This window comes from Lepidochelys kempii, chromosome 2 (genome assembly GCF_965140285.1).
Source record: "Lepidochelys kempii isolate rLepKem1 chromosome 2, rLepKem1.hap1, whole genome shotgun sequence".
NCBI classification, from domain to species: domain Eukaryota; kingdom Metazoa; phylum Chordata; order Testudines; family Cheloniidae; genus Lepidochelys; species Lepidochelys kempii.
The window spans coordinates 263445206-263462206 of NC_136381.1; the positions used below are offsets into that span (position 1 = coordinate 263445206).

Consider the following 17001-nt stretch of genomic DNA (forward strand, 5'->3'; position numbering starts at 1 on the left):
CAATGGAGCAGTGCTCATTTACACCAGCCGAGGACCTGGCCCCACTGACCGCAATGGGACACTGAAGTTAGCTTCTCGGTTACTTGGCTTTTAAACTGTGAACTCCAGCACTTTTCTTTTCTTTTGGTAGTAGCTCAAGTATGTTCCTCCCCTCGGGGATCTGCACAAGAATGTGGCTGAGCTGTTCTCCTCCCCCCGCCCGCCCCCCCCCGCCTCCTGCAATAGGTGAAGCCAAACTGAAGGATGGTTAGATTCTCCCTCGAGGAACAACATTCTTCAGTTATGAAATCGTCCCAGCGTCCTTTTCCTAGCTGAGCCTGGCTACTGCACAACGGCAGGATCCGGGCCCCATCCTGGCACACACACGCCCGATGACTGCAGTGGGCGCTGCAGGTACAGGGCACGGGCTTCCTTCGCGCCAACATATAACCACAGGTATATCAGAAGGTGGCGTGGGGCAGTAGAGCAGCTATGCTGCCCTGTGTCTGGGGTATGTCTACACTGCAGTCAGAGGTGGGCCTGGATCTAGCTTGGATCTAGCTAGCTCCCATAACAATGGCAGCACATGCCTGCCTGGGACCCTGGGTGTTTACTCGGGTGGCTAGCCTATGCTGCCATGCAGGCCCTAGGAGGAAGTTTGGGGCCCTGGTATATCATGTTTCCTGGGGCCCCTCCAATTTCATCCCCATTTCACCCCTTTTTATTGATGTTTTGAGGAGGCCCCCCTGAGCTTGGGCCCTGGTACAATTGTTCCCCCTTTTCACCCTTCTCATGACCCCTGCTGCCATGGCTACGCTGGGATTTTTATTGGAGCTCGCTAGATGAAAGCTAGCTTGGGTTTGTCTACACAGGTTGCAATCACACACCTGACTGCAGTGTAGACATACCCTGAGAGCCGCAGGCATCCCATGTGCCGTTTATGACGGTATCAGGAATTAGGGCGGTCTGGTGTGATGAAGGTACTGGACTAGGATTTAGTAAACCTGAGTTCAGTTCCCAGACTCCTTGAGGGACCTTGGGCAAGTCACTTGGGTCTTGTCCTCACTAGAAAGTTCAACCCCCCGCAGCGTGACTGAAATTAGATCACTATAAAGGTGCTCTCTACCAGCATAGCAATTCCTGTAGGGGAAGGGGCATTACTATTCTGAAACGAGTCATCTTTATAAGTTCATCCACTCTCGGGATTTTGCCAGTATAACTAGTATAAACTAGTATAACTAGTATAACCAGTTTGATAAAAATCATGCCTCCAACCAACATAACTTTACTGGTAAAAAACCATATAGACGAGACCTTAATACATATGTGCCCCAGTTCTCCATCTGTAACCTGGGGATAATAGCACTTCCTTTCACTTTCTTTTCCATGTGGGTGTACAATGCCTACCGCAAGAGTGCCCTGATTTTGGTTGGTGTCTCTAGATAGTAATATATTAATGTAATGTGAGAAGAGCTCTGTGTAAGCTCGAAATCTTGTCTCTTTCACCAACAGAAGATGGCTCAGTATAAGATACTACCTTGTCTCTCTCCAATCAATAATGATACAGGCATTCCTTTCAGTATACTGCTGTGATGTAGTCCGGGAATTTTATAAAGTTCACCACAACAGGATCCAAAGCTCTTCTGAATTACACAGTAGGATAAAAACAATATCCCGCCCCGACACCTGATCGCAAGTGACAGTGGATCCTGGCCTGAGGTGAATTTATGAGCTCAACCATATAAACAGACTTTAGAATGGTCTTCCTGAAATGTATCCTAGAGGCTGCCTTGCACTGCTGACACGAGGTCAGCTGACGTTGCTCTGGCTTTCAGACAAGCTAATTTCAGCAGGAGGAGCGTCAGTCCTTTTGGGAACCTGTAACAGTGCCTTTAATTGCACACTGAAAGGATTACTTCCAGGTCTGTGTTGCTGCTATCCTGAAGGCGCAGCCGGCTGTGTCGGATATTCCTAAACAGCACTGGGCAGGGAGTCCCGCTTCATTATCTCTGGGGAGGTCAAATGCAAAGCAAGTTTGCCTTACAGCTGAACTTATTCGTGCTAATCTAAAACTAAGGGCCTGATCGTGTTCCCACTGAAGTCAGTAGGAGCTGGACTGGGCCCTAAAAGCCAGGATGCAAAAGCAGAATAAAACAGTTGCTTTTGCTCCCAAAGAGGCATCTAACATATGGGACAAGGCCCTGATCCAGCTCCCTTTTGAAGTCAATGGAAAGACTTCCAGTGGGAGTTGGATCAGAATCTATTTAGCCAGGCAGGCCCCAGTATCTATCTATCTATCTTTCTATCTAGTGCCCAACACCAAAATCTAGAAACTAAAAGCGCAATTAGCTCTGAAAGGGGAACCCATTAATCCTCATTGCAGTGTATCATTTCCCCTTTACATACAGCCCTTCGGGGGGAGGAGGGGGGGCGGGGGTGTGTGCGTTCAGCCTGCTTGACAGCATGCCAGGCCAAGCCAGTCAGCAATCACTGACAGACCATCTGATGTGGCGTGAAATGACGTTTGGTTGGAATGGAATCCAGAGGTCCAGCTCTACCAATGAAAACAGCTGCTGCATTAACAATCTAAATCTATGGGAGGAGACTAGATGATTCAGGGCCCTGGCAATGCTAGCTCTCTAGGTCACCTGTTCAACACCAGCCCCAGGTGGGCAGTGAGTGAACACTGTTACCACTTGAGGAGTGTTTGGTAGCCTGTCTGAAGGAGTTGGGAGATCTCAGTCCTCTTCCCAGTGAGCCCACTGCTGTTGGCCATCACATTGGCGAGGCCCAGGGCTGAACGGGTGTTGGGACTGAATTGTCCTCTCTGCTCTAATGATGGCCTCTCTGCATCAGGCCAGAAGCGTACAGGTGGGAGGCTAGGTGGAGAAAGCTTGCACTTTATATGCATGGCACTTTATACCAGCCCAAAAGAAAAGGTCACGACAAATGATACCAACTACTGCTTTGAGCAGGGGGGTGGGACTAGATGACCTCCTGAGGTCTCTTCCAACCCTGACATTCTGTGATTCTATACAAGATGGGTTTCAATGTATATTTGCTGCTAATAGTCCACATGTATCACCCTCGCTTGCCTTATCACTCAGCACTCACCTTTATCTAGCACAGGCCCAAATATGGCCAGGCTGTCATTGACGGTGGTGCAGTTCCATCTCCTCCCACGGAACTGGTGTTGGCACTCCTGGATCCCGACCTTGACCCCTTCCGCCACGCTGGGCATGATCTCCACATAGTTCCGACAGAAGCGCAGCTGCTTGGGGACCAGCCCTGGGATGCTGCCGCAGAGGATGGGCTGAGTCCCCAGGGAGGAATACTGGTGACCGATGGCCAAGGACCTGGAAGAGAAAACATAGCAGTTTTCAGGCTGACTCTGCTCCTTGCACGGCTTGTTACCAGTCACAGCTAAGGGGACAGCAACACTTTCAGTTCCTCAGCCCTCTCTGCCCAACAATAAATGTCCCAGCTCCTGATCCCTCCCCACAGAGAATGGAGTCATCTACCTCTTTAAACCTTCCACAATCCCCAACAAAGAACCCCACCATAACTCCTTCCCTGAACTAGGTCTTGTCTGTATGGCGACACACAGGAAAACTAATCTGAATTATCTTTTAAAGTGGATTAGTTAAATTGTATTAAAGTCCTATGTGGACAAATGTATTCAGAATTAAAGTGATCCAAATTAAGGCCTGGACTACACTAGAAAATAAGGGATGGTTTGCAGAATATCCAGATGTCATAATGACAGGTGCAATCAAAATAGATGGGCAGATAGAAGGATAGATAGACATACAGCTAGTTAAATAGATTTCAATATGCTCTTATGAGTGCTCCTAACAACCACCTAGATTATTACAACCGAAAGGATTTTTAAAGTCAAATTTCCTTTGCACCTTTGATTTAGTTTCTTGGTTTACTTTTTTGCCCTGAACGTGAAACTACGCTGGCCAGTTTCTCTTTCTGTTTAAACACATCTTTGCTACCCGGGTTTTCATTTAGCAGTAGCTTGTTGTGTTTGGGCTGCCTCCGTGGCAGAACAAGTTTGTCTGTTTTTAAAAAAAGGTTATTCGCACTGAAATTGTAAAAAAAAAAAATGACAACAATTATATCGATGCCGAGTGCTGCAAGAAGGCTAGCGTAGAGAGGAAGGAGGGGCCAGAGCTTTGTGCCCTAGTCTAAGAATTGGGAGCCAGAGGCTTCCTATATCCTGTGAGGCAAGTCTCAGTTCTCCATCTGTACAGTGGGGATAATTGCACTGCTCTACCTCCCAGAGGTGTTGTGAGGATAAATGCATTACAGAGTGTGAGGTGTTCAGAGACTGTGGTGATGGGGCCATGTTTCACCTAAGATCAATTCTTTTTTTTAACTAGGATAAAAGGTGAGTTAGAAGGTGTCACAGGCGGGCTGGCCTTTTAAAGGGACGCTTGGCCCAGCCTCACCAATGCTTCCTAGCTGAGGCCTAAGGAGCCCTGGGTCCTTAGAAAGGCCACAAGAGCTCAGCAGAGCTGGTGAAGTGCAGGGATCGGGGAGGATTCTGTAGTAGGCCCTGAGTCAGGGCAAGGACCCGGAGGGGCTGAGAGAGGTGAGGAAAAGCTTCTGGGAATTTCAGCCTATGATGGGCATGAGAACTACTTTATTTTGACATTTTTCCCCCAAATTGCCATTTAACCAATAAATTGTGCGCTGAGGCAAGGCCCTGGGACTGATCCTTCCTGCGCTGGGGAGCGAGCCCGGCAATTGACAGAAGGCATTAGCTAACATGTGCTAAACCTTCCATCTGGCTCCAACTCAATCAGCTAGCACATGTTAAAGCCTACATGGCCCTGTGTTAGACTAGAGCATGTGAGCTAACATGTCCCAACAACACATCCCTAAATCCTAGTCAGGACAAACCCTTGGGGACTGATTCATAGCTTCCAAGGCCAGAAGAGACCACTGTGATCACCTCCTCTGGCCTGCTATATAACCACAGGCCACAGACCTCCCCCCAAATTACTCCTAGATGGATCCTTTTGAAAACCATCTGATTAGGCTTTAAAAATGTTCAGTGATGGAGGCTCCACCATGACCCTGGATCCTCAGATGTATTTAGGCACCTAACTCCCACTGAAGTGGGCATCAAGTGCTTCAAGACCTTTGAGGTCCTGAAAACCCCCATCCATTATCCACTGAAGTCAATGCGAGCCCTTCCTTTGACTGCAAGGGGCACTGGCTTAGAGGCACTGACTTTCTATTTCCCCGTGGGTGCTTGGCCCCTGCTCCACCCCAGGCTCTGCCCCAGGTTCTGTCCCACCTCTTCCTGCCCCTGCTCCACCCCCACCCCGACTCTTCCCATCCCGTTCTGCCCACTCCCCCAAGCGAGTTCCACCCTCATTGCGCCTCTTCCTGCCCCCACTCCTCCCCCTTCCTCCCAGCACCTCCTGCACGCCACTGAAAAGCTGATCACTGGCCGGTGGGAAGGGCTGGGAGCAGGTGGGGGGGAGCTGATCATCAGGGCCCACTGGCGGGTGGGGGGAGCTGGGGGGTAGGGGGAGGAGCTGATCAGCGTGGCTGCCAGTAGGTGCTGAGCACTCACTATATAAGTCGGAGCTTATGGCTGAAGCCCTAAGGGTCTCATCCAGCTATTACTGAAATCAGTGGCAAAGTTCCCATTGACTTCAATGGTTCAGGGCCAACCCCCGAGGGGCTTTGTCTCATTCCTGTTGAAGTCTTTGGGAGGCTTTCCATGTATTTGAACAGGAGCTACATTAGGTCTGAAGAGCCCAATCCTATCTAGTTAGACTCATGATAATAATAATCCTAGCTAGCTCTTGCCAGCCCCCACATTTTGAACCCACTGGGACTAGTGAGAGTAAGGGACTCGCCATAGGAATAAGAGTTTGCCAGGTCATGCCTTTGATACTGCTGCTGGAAAATCACCTTAGGTACAAATCCTGGTAGAAATAATTCTAAATGAAAATATATTTGTGTTTCACACAGCTCCTTCCTTAATATGTAAAGAAACAGCCATGCCTTTCTCTGGCTATGAGACAGCCACAGAAGGCAGCTTTCTGCAGCTGTGAGCAGCATAACCATGTCCTCCCGGTGTCATTGGCTGCTAAGATGGTGTAATGTAAACTTGGCATTTCATTGGTGAACTGGGTGGTCACTTGACCTCCAGCTGGAGAATTGTGGGGTAGATTCTCTTAACTTTCTGTCCATCATGCACATTTCAGTAACGCTCTGTTAAACTCAGTTATCTTCCTAAATCACTTCAAGACTCCGAAGCACAATTGCTCCAATCACGGCACTTTCCATCGGCCTCTCTCTAGTGTGTCTAATATTTAAACAAAACCACTTGATCTCTGTCTACAAAGTTCACCGGCTTCTGCCATGGAGAAGCCCCAGATTCTTTGTTGTCTTTGGCCATCTGGAGTTAATGATGTGCCGAGCTCAGAAACAAACAAACCAACAAAAAAGTTGGGAAAAGTTTGGATAAACCCCTGAAGTTCAGAAACTTGCTTCAAGGTTACCCAAAGCTTTTGAGGTCTGCTAGCTCCCAACACCCATCCTTCTCATTTTTCCCAGCAACCAGCTCCCTTCTTCTTCCTCCTCAACTCCTTCTTCTTGTCCTGATCCCAAGCAGATCTTCTACATTTTGGCAATGTTGAGAATACAGTGGGTAGGGGAGACATTTTTCAAGTTTGGTGTTTTCTCTTGGTTAGGATGTGTGGCGTTCAGTAAATCCTTCACTGCCCTCTGGGATCTAGCCAGCCATTTGTCTCCAAATCTCATGCATTTCAGGGCTTCCCAGAACATGTTGCCAACTCCCCTCTTCCCTCTTGTCACTAGAAAAGCACTAAAACTTGAGAGATTTGTAAATGTTGAGCCTCAGAACAGGTTCTGCTCAAATTTGGGGTGGGGAGAAGGGTCAGGTGATTTTTCTTCAAGCTAGTTTGCCCGTCCCCACCCTTAATTTAAGAGAAACCTGGAAAATCCATTCCTGTGAGCAGTCTAAACAAAGACAATACAATGCTATTCTGCATATTCACAACCAACGTTCTTGGTTTAATCTTTAACCTTTACCTACCCTAAAGTGTATAATTCAATCCATAGTTACCATTTTTCTTTGCAATGCACTACCCTCCTTACCCAAATCAACTGAACCTGCTCCTCCAATCAGTCAGTAGTTGACCTAAGTGCCTAATCCCCTTCTCTATCCACCACACCAGACACCATTTTCAGAGCTCTGCTTCTAGGATCAAATTGCTCCAGAAAAAGAGAGTTCTGTCTACGCTACAGAGCTTCTGAGCTGGTCGACACTATAAAGTTAAGTCAACATAGCTACGTTGCTCAGGGGTGTGAAAAAGTCACTCCCCTGAGAGATGTAAGGGCAATCTAAGCCTTGGTGTAGATACTGCTAGATCAATGGAAGAATTCTTCCGTCGACCTAGTTTCCGCCTCTCGGAGAAGTAGATTTACTTTTGCCCCTGGAGTTAGTGTCTACACGACAGCACTGAAGCTGTGCCACTGTAGCATTTCTAATGTAGACGTGCCCTACGCTGGTATAGCTCAACTCATCAGCGGGTCAATGCAGCAACTTTCACCAACTTCCTGCTAGAGCTTTCCAAAGTTCTTGCTACACCAATAACAGCTGGTAGAGGGGAATACACTCTATCACGGCCCGCTTAGCCCATATCGCTATGAACTCTTTGGCTTTTTGCATTGTCTATTTGCCATTCATGACCAAGAGCACCTTCACTGGCTCCAACCATTACTAAGACACCCTCACTGGAAGTCCTTGGAAGCCACCAGCCATTAGCAAAATAGCTGCCTTTATAAAACATTATACAGCCAGGATGAAATTCTCCCCTGTGCAGAAGGCCTATCACAAGGCCAATGCACAACTTACATCCAGCGTAAGCTTTGTTTTGAGAATTGAGCAACACAAGTGACACTAATAATTCTGATTCCTAGACTTAAGTCAATCCCAGTGTAAAGCAAGCACCTAAACTTGCTGGAGCGGCACCTGCTTACATCGGGTGTGAATTTAGCCAACTGTATCTTAATTTGCACTGTATCCTTCTCTTACAGGTACCTCTGTGCTTCTTCCCATGCTGCCATCTTTGCATGGGATCCCTGAAAGAGGTAACCTGCCTCTCCTCCTTCAGATCTCTCCTCATGACCCACTTACCTTCCCAAATGCAGACCCCCCTACTCCTCTCTCTTCCTAATGTTCTCTCTCCTTCTGCCATGTCTATCTTAGGGCCCAATCATATTCCCTTGATTCACACAAATACGGGATCCTCTTTGCTTGGGTCTGACCCCTCCTGTCTGGCAGAGGGCAGCTTAGGGGAGGAGTGGCCAGACTAAGAAGTTGCACATCATTCCTCTACCCCCAAAAGAGCCCTGTGAAAATCACGGCACAAAGGTAACACAAGGAGCATTTGGGGAGGAGGAGGGCCAGCTGTGAAAGTCCTGGTAGCGAGGATCCCAGCCTGAGAGGGAAAAGGGGAATGAGGAGCTGATGTGGAAGCTCACATGACCTCCTCTCAGATAGCCATAGCCTCCTATAGATGCCTCAGGACCTGTGGAGATCTCAGGGAAGCCATAGGGTTTGTGGGCCAGACCCAAGGTGAGAGAACCATTCAGGATGCACTTTGAGAGAAGAACTCTATGGAGATTTCCTCCTTTTCAGTTCTCTCCCCATTTCCCATGGAAAAGGGGACAACCAGGTCCTTATGTTGTAAGATCATCCAGGGCAAGGACTTTTCATGTCGCCTTAGTCAGTAAAGCACCATACACTGTGACAACTGTCAACACCTTTCCCTGGTACCAAAGCAGCAAACTACCAGTAGTTAACAGGGACACCTAATTCCATTATGCAGCATTTAGACAGCACCGTTTCCAGTGCCATACTCCTAGCAAAGGGGAGCCTCTAAAGGTTGGGAGGGTCAGCTGAGGCAAGCATCTCAGCACGCAGACATTCGAAGACTGAAACGGATATTTACCAGCATAAGGATGCTCTTGGGAAAAACAGAGCCATGGGAAAAGAACAGCCCTGTGAAGTCTCCATGGATGGAACCTCCATGAATGGAAGACAACAATGGCCGGTCTGTGTGCAGTGGACTCATGGGACTGAAGCCAGAGTTTGTCTCTTTCCTTGCCCCATTCCCTCCAATAAAAAAGTGTTGATTCCTAGTCTCCATGAAAGAATGTACCCACTGTTCTGGCTTCAGGAAACTCAAATGCCATGGTGATGGATCCCCCCACCCCCCTACAAAAACACACACAGGCAGATAGCTAGACAGACGGATGGAGCCATTTGGAAAATGCCAATTATTTTTACAGGAATTTTTGAATTTAAAAATATATATATACTTTCTGTGAATTTTTTTTCTCTTTTCTGACAAAAAATAAAAACCGATAAATGCTTGAAAACTGGTTTTGGGCAAAAAATAATTATCCCCCCATTTTTTTAAAATGGAAAATGCAGGTTGCTGAGGGGACGGGACAGATTTCTTTGCTATTTTTCCATTTTAAAAAAAGACAAATTGGGTCAAAATGAACATTTTCCATAGAAATTTTGGTTAAAAAGCGTTATTTTGGCCACCAAAAAAAAAAAAAAAGTTTTGATAAAAAAATAACAGCTCTTGGAGATCGTGTGGCTGCCAGATACATGTGAAATATTGAATATTCCATTAAGATCAATTTGGGTTTTTCAGTTCTACATCCTGTGCCCAATAAATCAAAATAAAATACAATCCTTGTTTTTCAAATCATCATAGAATCATGGAATCATAAAAATGCAGGCCTGGAAGGGACCTCAAGAGGTCACCGAGTGCATCTCCCCATGCTGAGGTAGGATTAATTAGACCTAGACCATCCTTGACAGGTGTTTGTCTGACATGTTTTTAAAAAACCTCCATTAATGGGGATTCCACAACCTCCCCAGGTAACCGGTTCCAGTGCTTAAATAGCCTTACAGTTAGAATTTTTTCCCTAATATCTAAGCTAAATCTCCCTTGCTGCAAAGTAAGCCAATTACGTCTTGTCCTATTCTGAGTGGACACAGAGAACAATTGATCGCTGTCCTCTTTATAGCAACCTTTTACATATTTGAAGTCAGTCATTATGTCCCCCCTCAGCCTTCTCCTCTCTAGACTAAATCTGCCCGATCCTTTCATCCTTACTTCATAGCTCAGGTTTTCTGAACCTCTTTTCATTTTTGCTGCGCACCTCTGGACCCATTTGAGTTTGTCCACACCTTTCTTAAGTTGTGGTGCCCAAAACAGGACACAGCACTGCAGCTTAGGCCTCCTCAGTGCCAAGCAGAGCAGGACAGTTACTTCCCAAGTCTTACATACGACTCTCCTGTTAATATGTCCCAGAATTGCATTTGCCTTTTGTGCAACTGCATCACTTTGCTGATACACCTCCTTCCACTCGAAGGGCGAGGTGTATTTCTTTGACTTGTACCTTTTTAAATAATTCAGACAAATGCAGGTCCTAGTTCTAATGCTCTCAGAAGTTCTGAGGAAATTCACAATAGACTAAGGCGATTTCCGATACCTGATCTTTACTCTCATAAAATAGCCCTGAGCATGGATGGCTGGTGAACTGGCCATTGGGGAAGGCTAGTCCCCAGCCCCTCCCCTTCTGCCCAAGACCCAATCCCTCCCCATCCTTCTGCCCCCCTCCCCTGCAGGCACCCAGGGAACCCCTACCGCAGCCACCGGCCCCCCAGCCCCAGAGCACCGGGTAGCTGGGCGTGTAGCTTGGCCCCAGTGCCCCCAGCCCCAGAGCACAGGTCGGCTGGGCGGTGTGGTCCCAGATCCCCCGGCACCAGGCAGGCAGTGGCGTTGCCCCGACCCCAGCCCTGGGCCTTGCAAGCACCAGTGCCAGAGGCCCCAGCCATCCCGAGTCCCGGCAGCAGGCTGGCCCACCCCAGCCCCAGCCACCTTGGGCCACAGAAGAGCGGGAACTGCAGGAAGTGGTCTGGGGACAGAGCATGGGCGAGGCCACACCAGGCTGTTTGGGGAGGCTCAGCCTCCCCCAGCCTATGATACCCACCACCCATGGGCCTGAAGTGATATGATTAAGTTACTGACTTATATATAGATAGGGCCCTACCAAATTCACCGCCATGAAAAACGCGTCGCAGGTTGTGAAATCTGGTCTCCCACTGTGAAATCTGGTCTTTTGTGTGCTTTTACCCTATACTATACAGGTTTCCCGGGGGAGACCGGCATTTCTCAAATTGGGGGTCCTGACCCAAAGGGTCGCAAGGTTATTTTAGAGGGGTCGCAGTATTGCCATCCTTACTTCTGCACTGCCTTCAGAGCTGGGCAGCCGAAGAACAGTGGCTGTTGGCCGGGCACCCAGCTCTGAAGGCAGCACCCCTTCAGCAGTGGCATAGAAATAGGGGTGGCAATACCAGACCATGGTGGTGGCGGCTGGCGGTGGCTCTGCCGTCAGAGCTGGGCTCCCGGCCACCAGCTGCTGCTCTCCAGCTTCCCAGCTCTGAAGGCAGCGCTGCTGCCAGCAGCATCGCAGAAGGAAGTGTAGCAGGGCCACGACCCCACCCTCCCCGCACACAATAGCCTTGTGACACCCGCACGTCTCCTTTTAGGGTCAGGACCCGCTACAATTACAACACCATAACATTTCAGGTTTAAATAGCTGAAATCATTAAATTTACGATTTTTAAACTCCTATGACCATGCAATTGACCAAAATGGACCCTGAGTTTGGTAGGGCCCTATATATAGACACATACAAGTACGTACCATGGGCGCTTTAACAGGTGGGGCCAGGGGGCCATCGCTCCATCACTTTCTACTGGCCATCAGGACGAGTGACAGGGGGAGGGGGCAGAGAGGAGTGAGCAAGGGGCAGAGTCGTGGGGCAAGAGGCGGTGTAGGGGCCCAGGGAAAGGGGCAGTGCATGGGCGGGGACTTGGGGAGAAGAGGCGGTGCAGGGGCAGAGGCGCGGGGGGGAAAGGGTGGTGAGGGGGCAGGGCACCGGTGGCCCCTCCACTTTTAGGAAGCTGCCACTGCTCCTGGTGTGTACATAGTACCATGTACGGGTCTGATTGTACAAAGACTTATACATGCAGGTAACTTCAGTTCCACAAGTACTTTCGTCACCCCTTCCCTGCTCCAACAACAACATGTATGTAGTGCCTTTCAACAGAGGATCCCTGCGTGCTTTCAGCAAAGGAGACATAGGAAACACTTCACTGACCACAGAAATACAGCTACCTCTGGTGTGGAATGCGGCAGCTATTTAACAGTGCACAACAACAGAACCCAACAGTTTGGATCCGGAAGTGGAGAATACCATACTCCGCAGAAAGTTCAGGTGGACTGGAAGGAGGTAGAATGAATGATCTAAACTGAGATTTGGCCAGGAGAATTCATTCCAACAGGAACTAAAGACCATCACAAAGCTCACCACCTCCCACTCCAAGTGCAAGGTGCATTGGACTGCACCTTCTCTAGTATAAACATATAGCAAATGTGTGTGTGTGCATTCTAAAAGAAATGTCCAAAACAAAACAATCCACTGCTCACAGTTTTCCCACGGGGAGAGGATGAGAAAACAAACGTGAGGAAAGTTAGTCGCATTGCTTAATGAATGACTGGAAGATGCTCAGATCCTATGGTGTTGAGCACAATGTGAGACCACAATAGAATAGGACACTAGAATTAACAGCCCAGCTTCTTGCAAAAAGTGCCCGGAGCTCTTTAATTACCATAGGCAATTAGGTCTTCTCTTTTACATATGAACTGAAAGACAGCCGCTTAGTGACCCCTCAAGCCACACCAAGGACAATCACAATGGCATCACCTGTACAACATTCTACCTTGTCCTGGTCTTCCCCCTCACTTCTGAGGCTGGGAACTTCTGCTTGTCTTGCAAGAGCTGCTAACCCCACAGCACAAGGCATTATAGCTGCATTCTCCTTAATGTTTCAATCTGCCACCTACCCCGCAGTTTATGAGAGCTGTAAATCTCATGGTTATAATGAACTCACATAATGACAGGTTTCAGAGTAGCAGCCGTGTTAGTCTGTATTGGCAAAAAGATCAGGAGGACTTGTGGCACCTTAGAGACGAACAAATTTCTTTGAGCATAAGCTTTCGTGAGCTACAGCTCACCTGCATCTGATGAAGTGGGTTTTAGCCCAGGAAAGCTTATGCTCAAATCAACTGGTTAGTCTCTAAGGTGCCACAAGTCCTCCTGTTCTTTTCACACAATGATATTGCTGATGAATACAGTTACCTGGGATGAATAAACTATGGGCACAACTGTTATCTGCAGCTGAAAGCAGTGTTCATGTGAACATTTTTGCTGCTGTGCTTCATGCCATTTCGTGACCGACAAATATCTTTTATTCGCGGTGTGTAGAAAATATGTCTTTCTGGGGGCTTGCAGTGCAAAGGCCACACCTGGCTCATTGGACAACACCCCCATCTATGCTCAGAAAATTCCCACGCCCTGGCACCATTTTGTATGTAAATGAGGCAGATTTTCTGATTCATTCGTGACAAAATGTGGGAACCCCCCCTCCCCAAAACAAACACATATTGGGTACAATTGAAAAACACTTAAGTGATTTAGGCACTTAGGGCCAGACCTTTAAAGGTATTTAGATGCCTATCACTGAAATCAATGGGAGTTAGGCATCTAAATGTCATTAAAAATTTGGCCTTTAGGAGCCTAAATCTCCTTGAAAGTCAGTGAGATTTAGACTCCTCAGAGCCAGATCCTCAAGGGTATTTAGGTGTCTAATTCTCATTGATTTAAACAAGAGTTAGGCATGTCAGACCTTTGAGGATTTGGGCCTTGCATTCCTGAGACACTTGAAAAATGTGTCTCCTAAATCAGCAAAATTTGGCTCCTAAATCACTTAGACAGTTTTACCCCTAAGGCAACTAAGTGGCTAAGTCACTGTTGAAATGAGATCTATAGATGAAACACACTATGTAAGACCTAGGCATTACAGTGATGATGATGACGATGAAAATTGTATCCAATTTCCTCATAGTTCTGCACTAAGCCATGTATATTTCACACTCACTCCATCGCAGATGGCTTTTTAAAGCTACGTTTTGCACACCCAGAACACACACTCGCTAATGTCAGAAAGCTAATTCTTTGGAATTAACTGAGTCATCAGGCTTAGGAAATGTGTGAACTCACGCTACAGTGTTCTCCCAGAAAAATAACAAATTGATTTCATTCTTACAGGCTACGGCATGCTATATAATTGAAGACATTGCCTTGTCAACTCAGACCGGTCTGACCGACTTGAGACATTGCTTACAGCCGTTTACAAAGCCATAAAATTTCCTCCTCTTTGTTTTCTCCCCATTTTGCGCTCTCTCTTTCCCGGATGAATCCCTACGAAAGACTTAAGTCATAAAATACTGCTATGGAAAACTAAGGGAGAAGCCTTGATTAAGGAAAGCATCCCAATTCTAGAGAGCAGTCAAGCACTTGCTTAATTTTAATATTTGAAAGGACTTAAGGACCCTCTTAAAACTGAGCCCATGTTTAATTGCTTTGCTGAATCAGGGCCTATATGAGGAACATAGTGTGTGTTAAGGGGTTGTGTGTTTTTCTAATTATTGATATTGAGCTAAAGAGTATAAATTGAAGCCCTGGAGGCTGGCTTCCTCTTTATATCCACAGAAGAGTATTGATGATTTCGCCCACCCCTGCACTGCTCCTGAACCATGACTTAGAAGGACCGCCACCACAGCTGGCATGAGAATGGGCTCTCCAGGGTCATTTAACCCTTGGCCTCTCTGCTGAGGCTGCCAGTCTACAAGTCAATTTGACCACTTTGCCCCAAACCATCTCTGTGCTTTTTTCCACACTACCCCTATATTTGGGCTCAGACATGACCCGTGCCTGCCAATAGTGTGGGGGGCAGAGTGAGGGCAGCTGGCTTCAGCAGCGTTAGTGAGCACGCACAGTACAAGCCAAGCAGCAGATCTTGCGAGGGACGTGACCCCGTGTCGCCTCTACATGGGCTTTGATAAGTTTATAGGCAACAATGCACCTGTCACTAATAACAGGTTCTTTACTCAGGAGGCTACATGCGAAATTTTTTACTGAATCTGAGACTGGTGGAGCACACATAGAGACTTTATAGGGTTATTTCCTACAGACACGCGTAATTAAAATAATAGACAAATGTAACAAAACAAGGAAAATACAACAATACGTCCCCTCTACATTGTGCATACGCACGACTCGACCCTTAGAAGTGAAGATGGAAAGAAAAGTAAGTGGAGACCATCATGAATGGAGATGACATTTGAGCTGCCAACCACTTGTGATCCCAGCTGAAGGTTGGCCATACACCCTATTTTATACCTTCTTTTCCCCAACACCCACACATAGAATCATAGAATATCAGAGTTGGAAGGGACCTCTGGAGGTCATCTAGTCCAACCCCCTGCCCAGAGCAGGACCAATCCCAACTAAATCATCCCAGCCAGGGCTTTGTCAAGCCTGACCTTAAAAACTTCTAAGGAAGGGGATTCCACCACCTCCCTAGGTAACGCATTCGGTGACCATATTTACACCGGTTTCTAGCCACCAGTCCAGGCATAGCTGTCTGGGAAACCATGACTGGAGTTCCGATTGTTGCATCAATGCATGGGTCAATATTTGCAACAGGCTCACGTGGCTACCTCGTGATTTCACATACTAAAAATTCCCTGCCGCCCCCCACAAAAATCCATTCTTTCGTGGTTCTACACTATATTTGTTTATCACAAGCTACATATGGACAGGTTTCAGTCTTATAACCCTAGGTCACTTACTTATGCTAACTTATGTGTTACTTCGTGCTAACTAACATATAACTACTAGGCTTCAGCTCATTGCCAAGCCCACCTTAACGTTACTGTGTATACTGGACATTGCATTGCAGCTCTGTTGGCTTCCCTCACAACTATTACAAGCAGTTTATCAAATAATATGTAAATTAAACTCATAGCGTCTCCAGAATCAGGACGTGAGTCATAGGTCAACAGGATCCTTTCCTAGCCCTGCTCTAATGAGTCATCGCCCCTCTTTCCATTCAACCCACTGCTAAAGTCTCAGGCCCTGATTCTTGTTTACACAATATTGACACTGCAGTCCTGGGGGCGGAGGAGGGGGAAATGTTGCAACACAGACAGATGGACCTGAGCTACCTTTAATCTAGCCAGCTCAGGCAGCAGTAGAAGTGAAGCTGTGGCAGCATGAGCTAGAGAAACCTACCTGGCACCTTGGGTAGTTATTCAAGCTGCCACAGCTTCACTGCTGTTGACACCCATGTTCGCGAGATGAAAGCTAGCTCAGGTGTGTCTACAGTTGCTGCAATCACACCTCCGATGGCAGCGTAGATGTATCCTAAGCCTACTTTACACAGCTCTGGCAGGATAAAGGGTCTATACGCATAAGTTAGATCGACATCCCTGAGCGGCAGAGCTGTACCAGCCAACCTCCCAGGGTCAATGCAGCTAGGACAGATGAATGCTTCTGTCACCCACAGCTACCGTTATTTGGGGAGGTGGTGTTCCTACAGCTATGAAAATCCCCCTTCTGCTGGTGTTGGCGGTGCCTACGCTACGGGGTTATGCAGCACAGCTGCAATGGTATAGCCATGCTGATAGAGTCACTCTAGTATAGATGTACTCTGGATTCAAAGGGGGCAGATCAGAGGGCTTTGATTTGGGGGTTGCTCTGCTCTGGAGATTCTGGAGGCCAGCCAGCTAGGTGCTGCACAAACATAGTCAATGCCAGTTCTTGCCCCCCAAAACATCCAGTTCATGCGTTTGTCCCATATTCTTTTTGTCCTCCCTGCAAAGTAGGATGAGAGTGTTTTGGGTCTGCCTTTTGCCCACAGCCTGGGTTTGCTCTGGGGAAGAGCTGTGTTGGCTGTGATTTCACAGCTGCTCTGGCCAAGGAGAAGATGGGTCCTCTCATTTGTGTCATGGTGATGGCATATATCTCACAGAC

At 47.5% G+C, this 17001-nt stretch overlaps 1 protein-coding gene across 2 annotated transcripts in view; it reads right to left on the bottom strand.

Annotated features, from left to right (window-relative positions):
* The window catches only part of WNT3A (Wnt family member 3A), a 118896-nt gene that overhangs the window by 50928 nt on the left and 50967 nt on the right, over positions 1-17001 (bottom strand). Inside the window, exons 1-2 of one of the 2 annotated variants that reach the window (XM_073329599.2) lie at positions 8523-8533; positions 3094-3335 (exon numbers count right to left, since the gene is read on the bottom strand). In XM_073329599.2, the coding sequence (XP_073185700.1) occupies positions 3094-3220 (127 nt within the window). In that variant the 5' untranslated portion in view covers positions 3221-3335; positions 8523-8533. Of the gene's footprint in view, positions 1-3093; positions 3336-8522; positions 8534-17001 lie in introns of those variants that run through there. The other variant, XM_073329597.2, reaches the window with a different exon arrangement.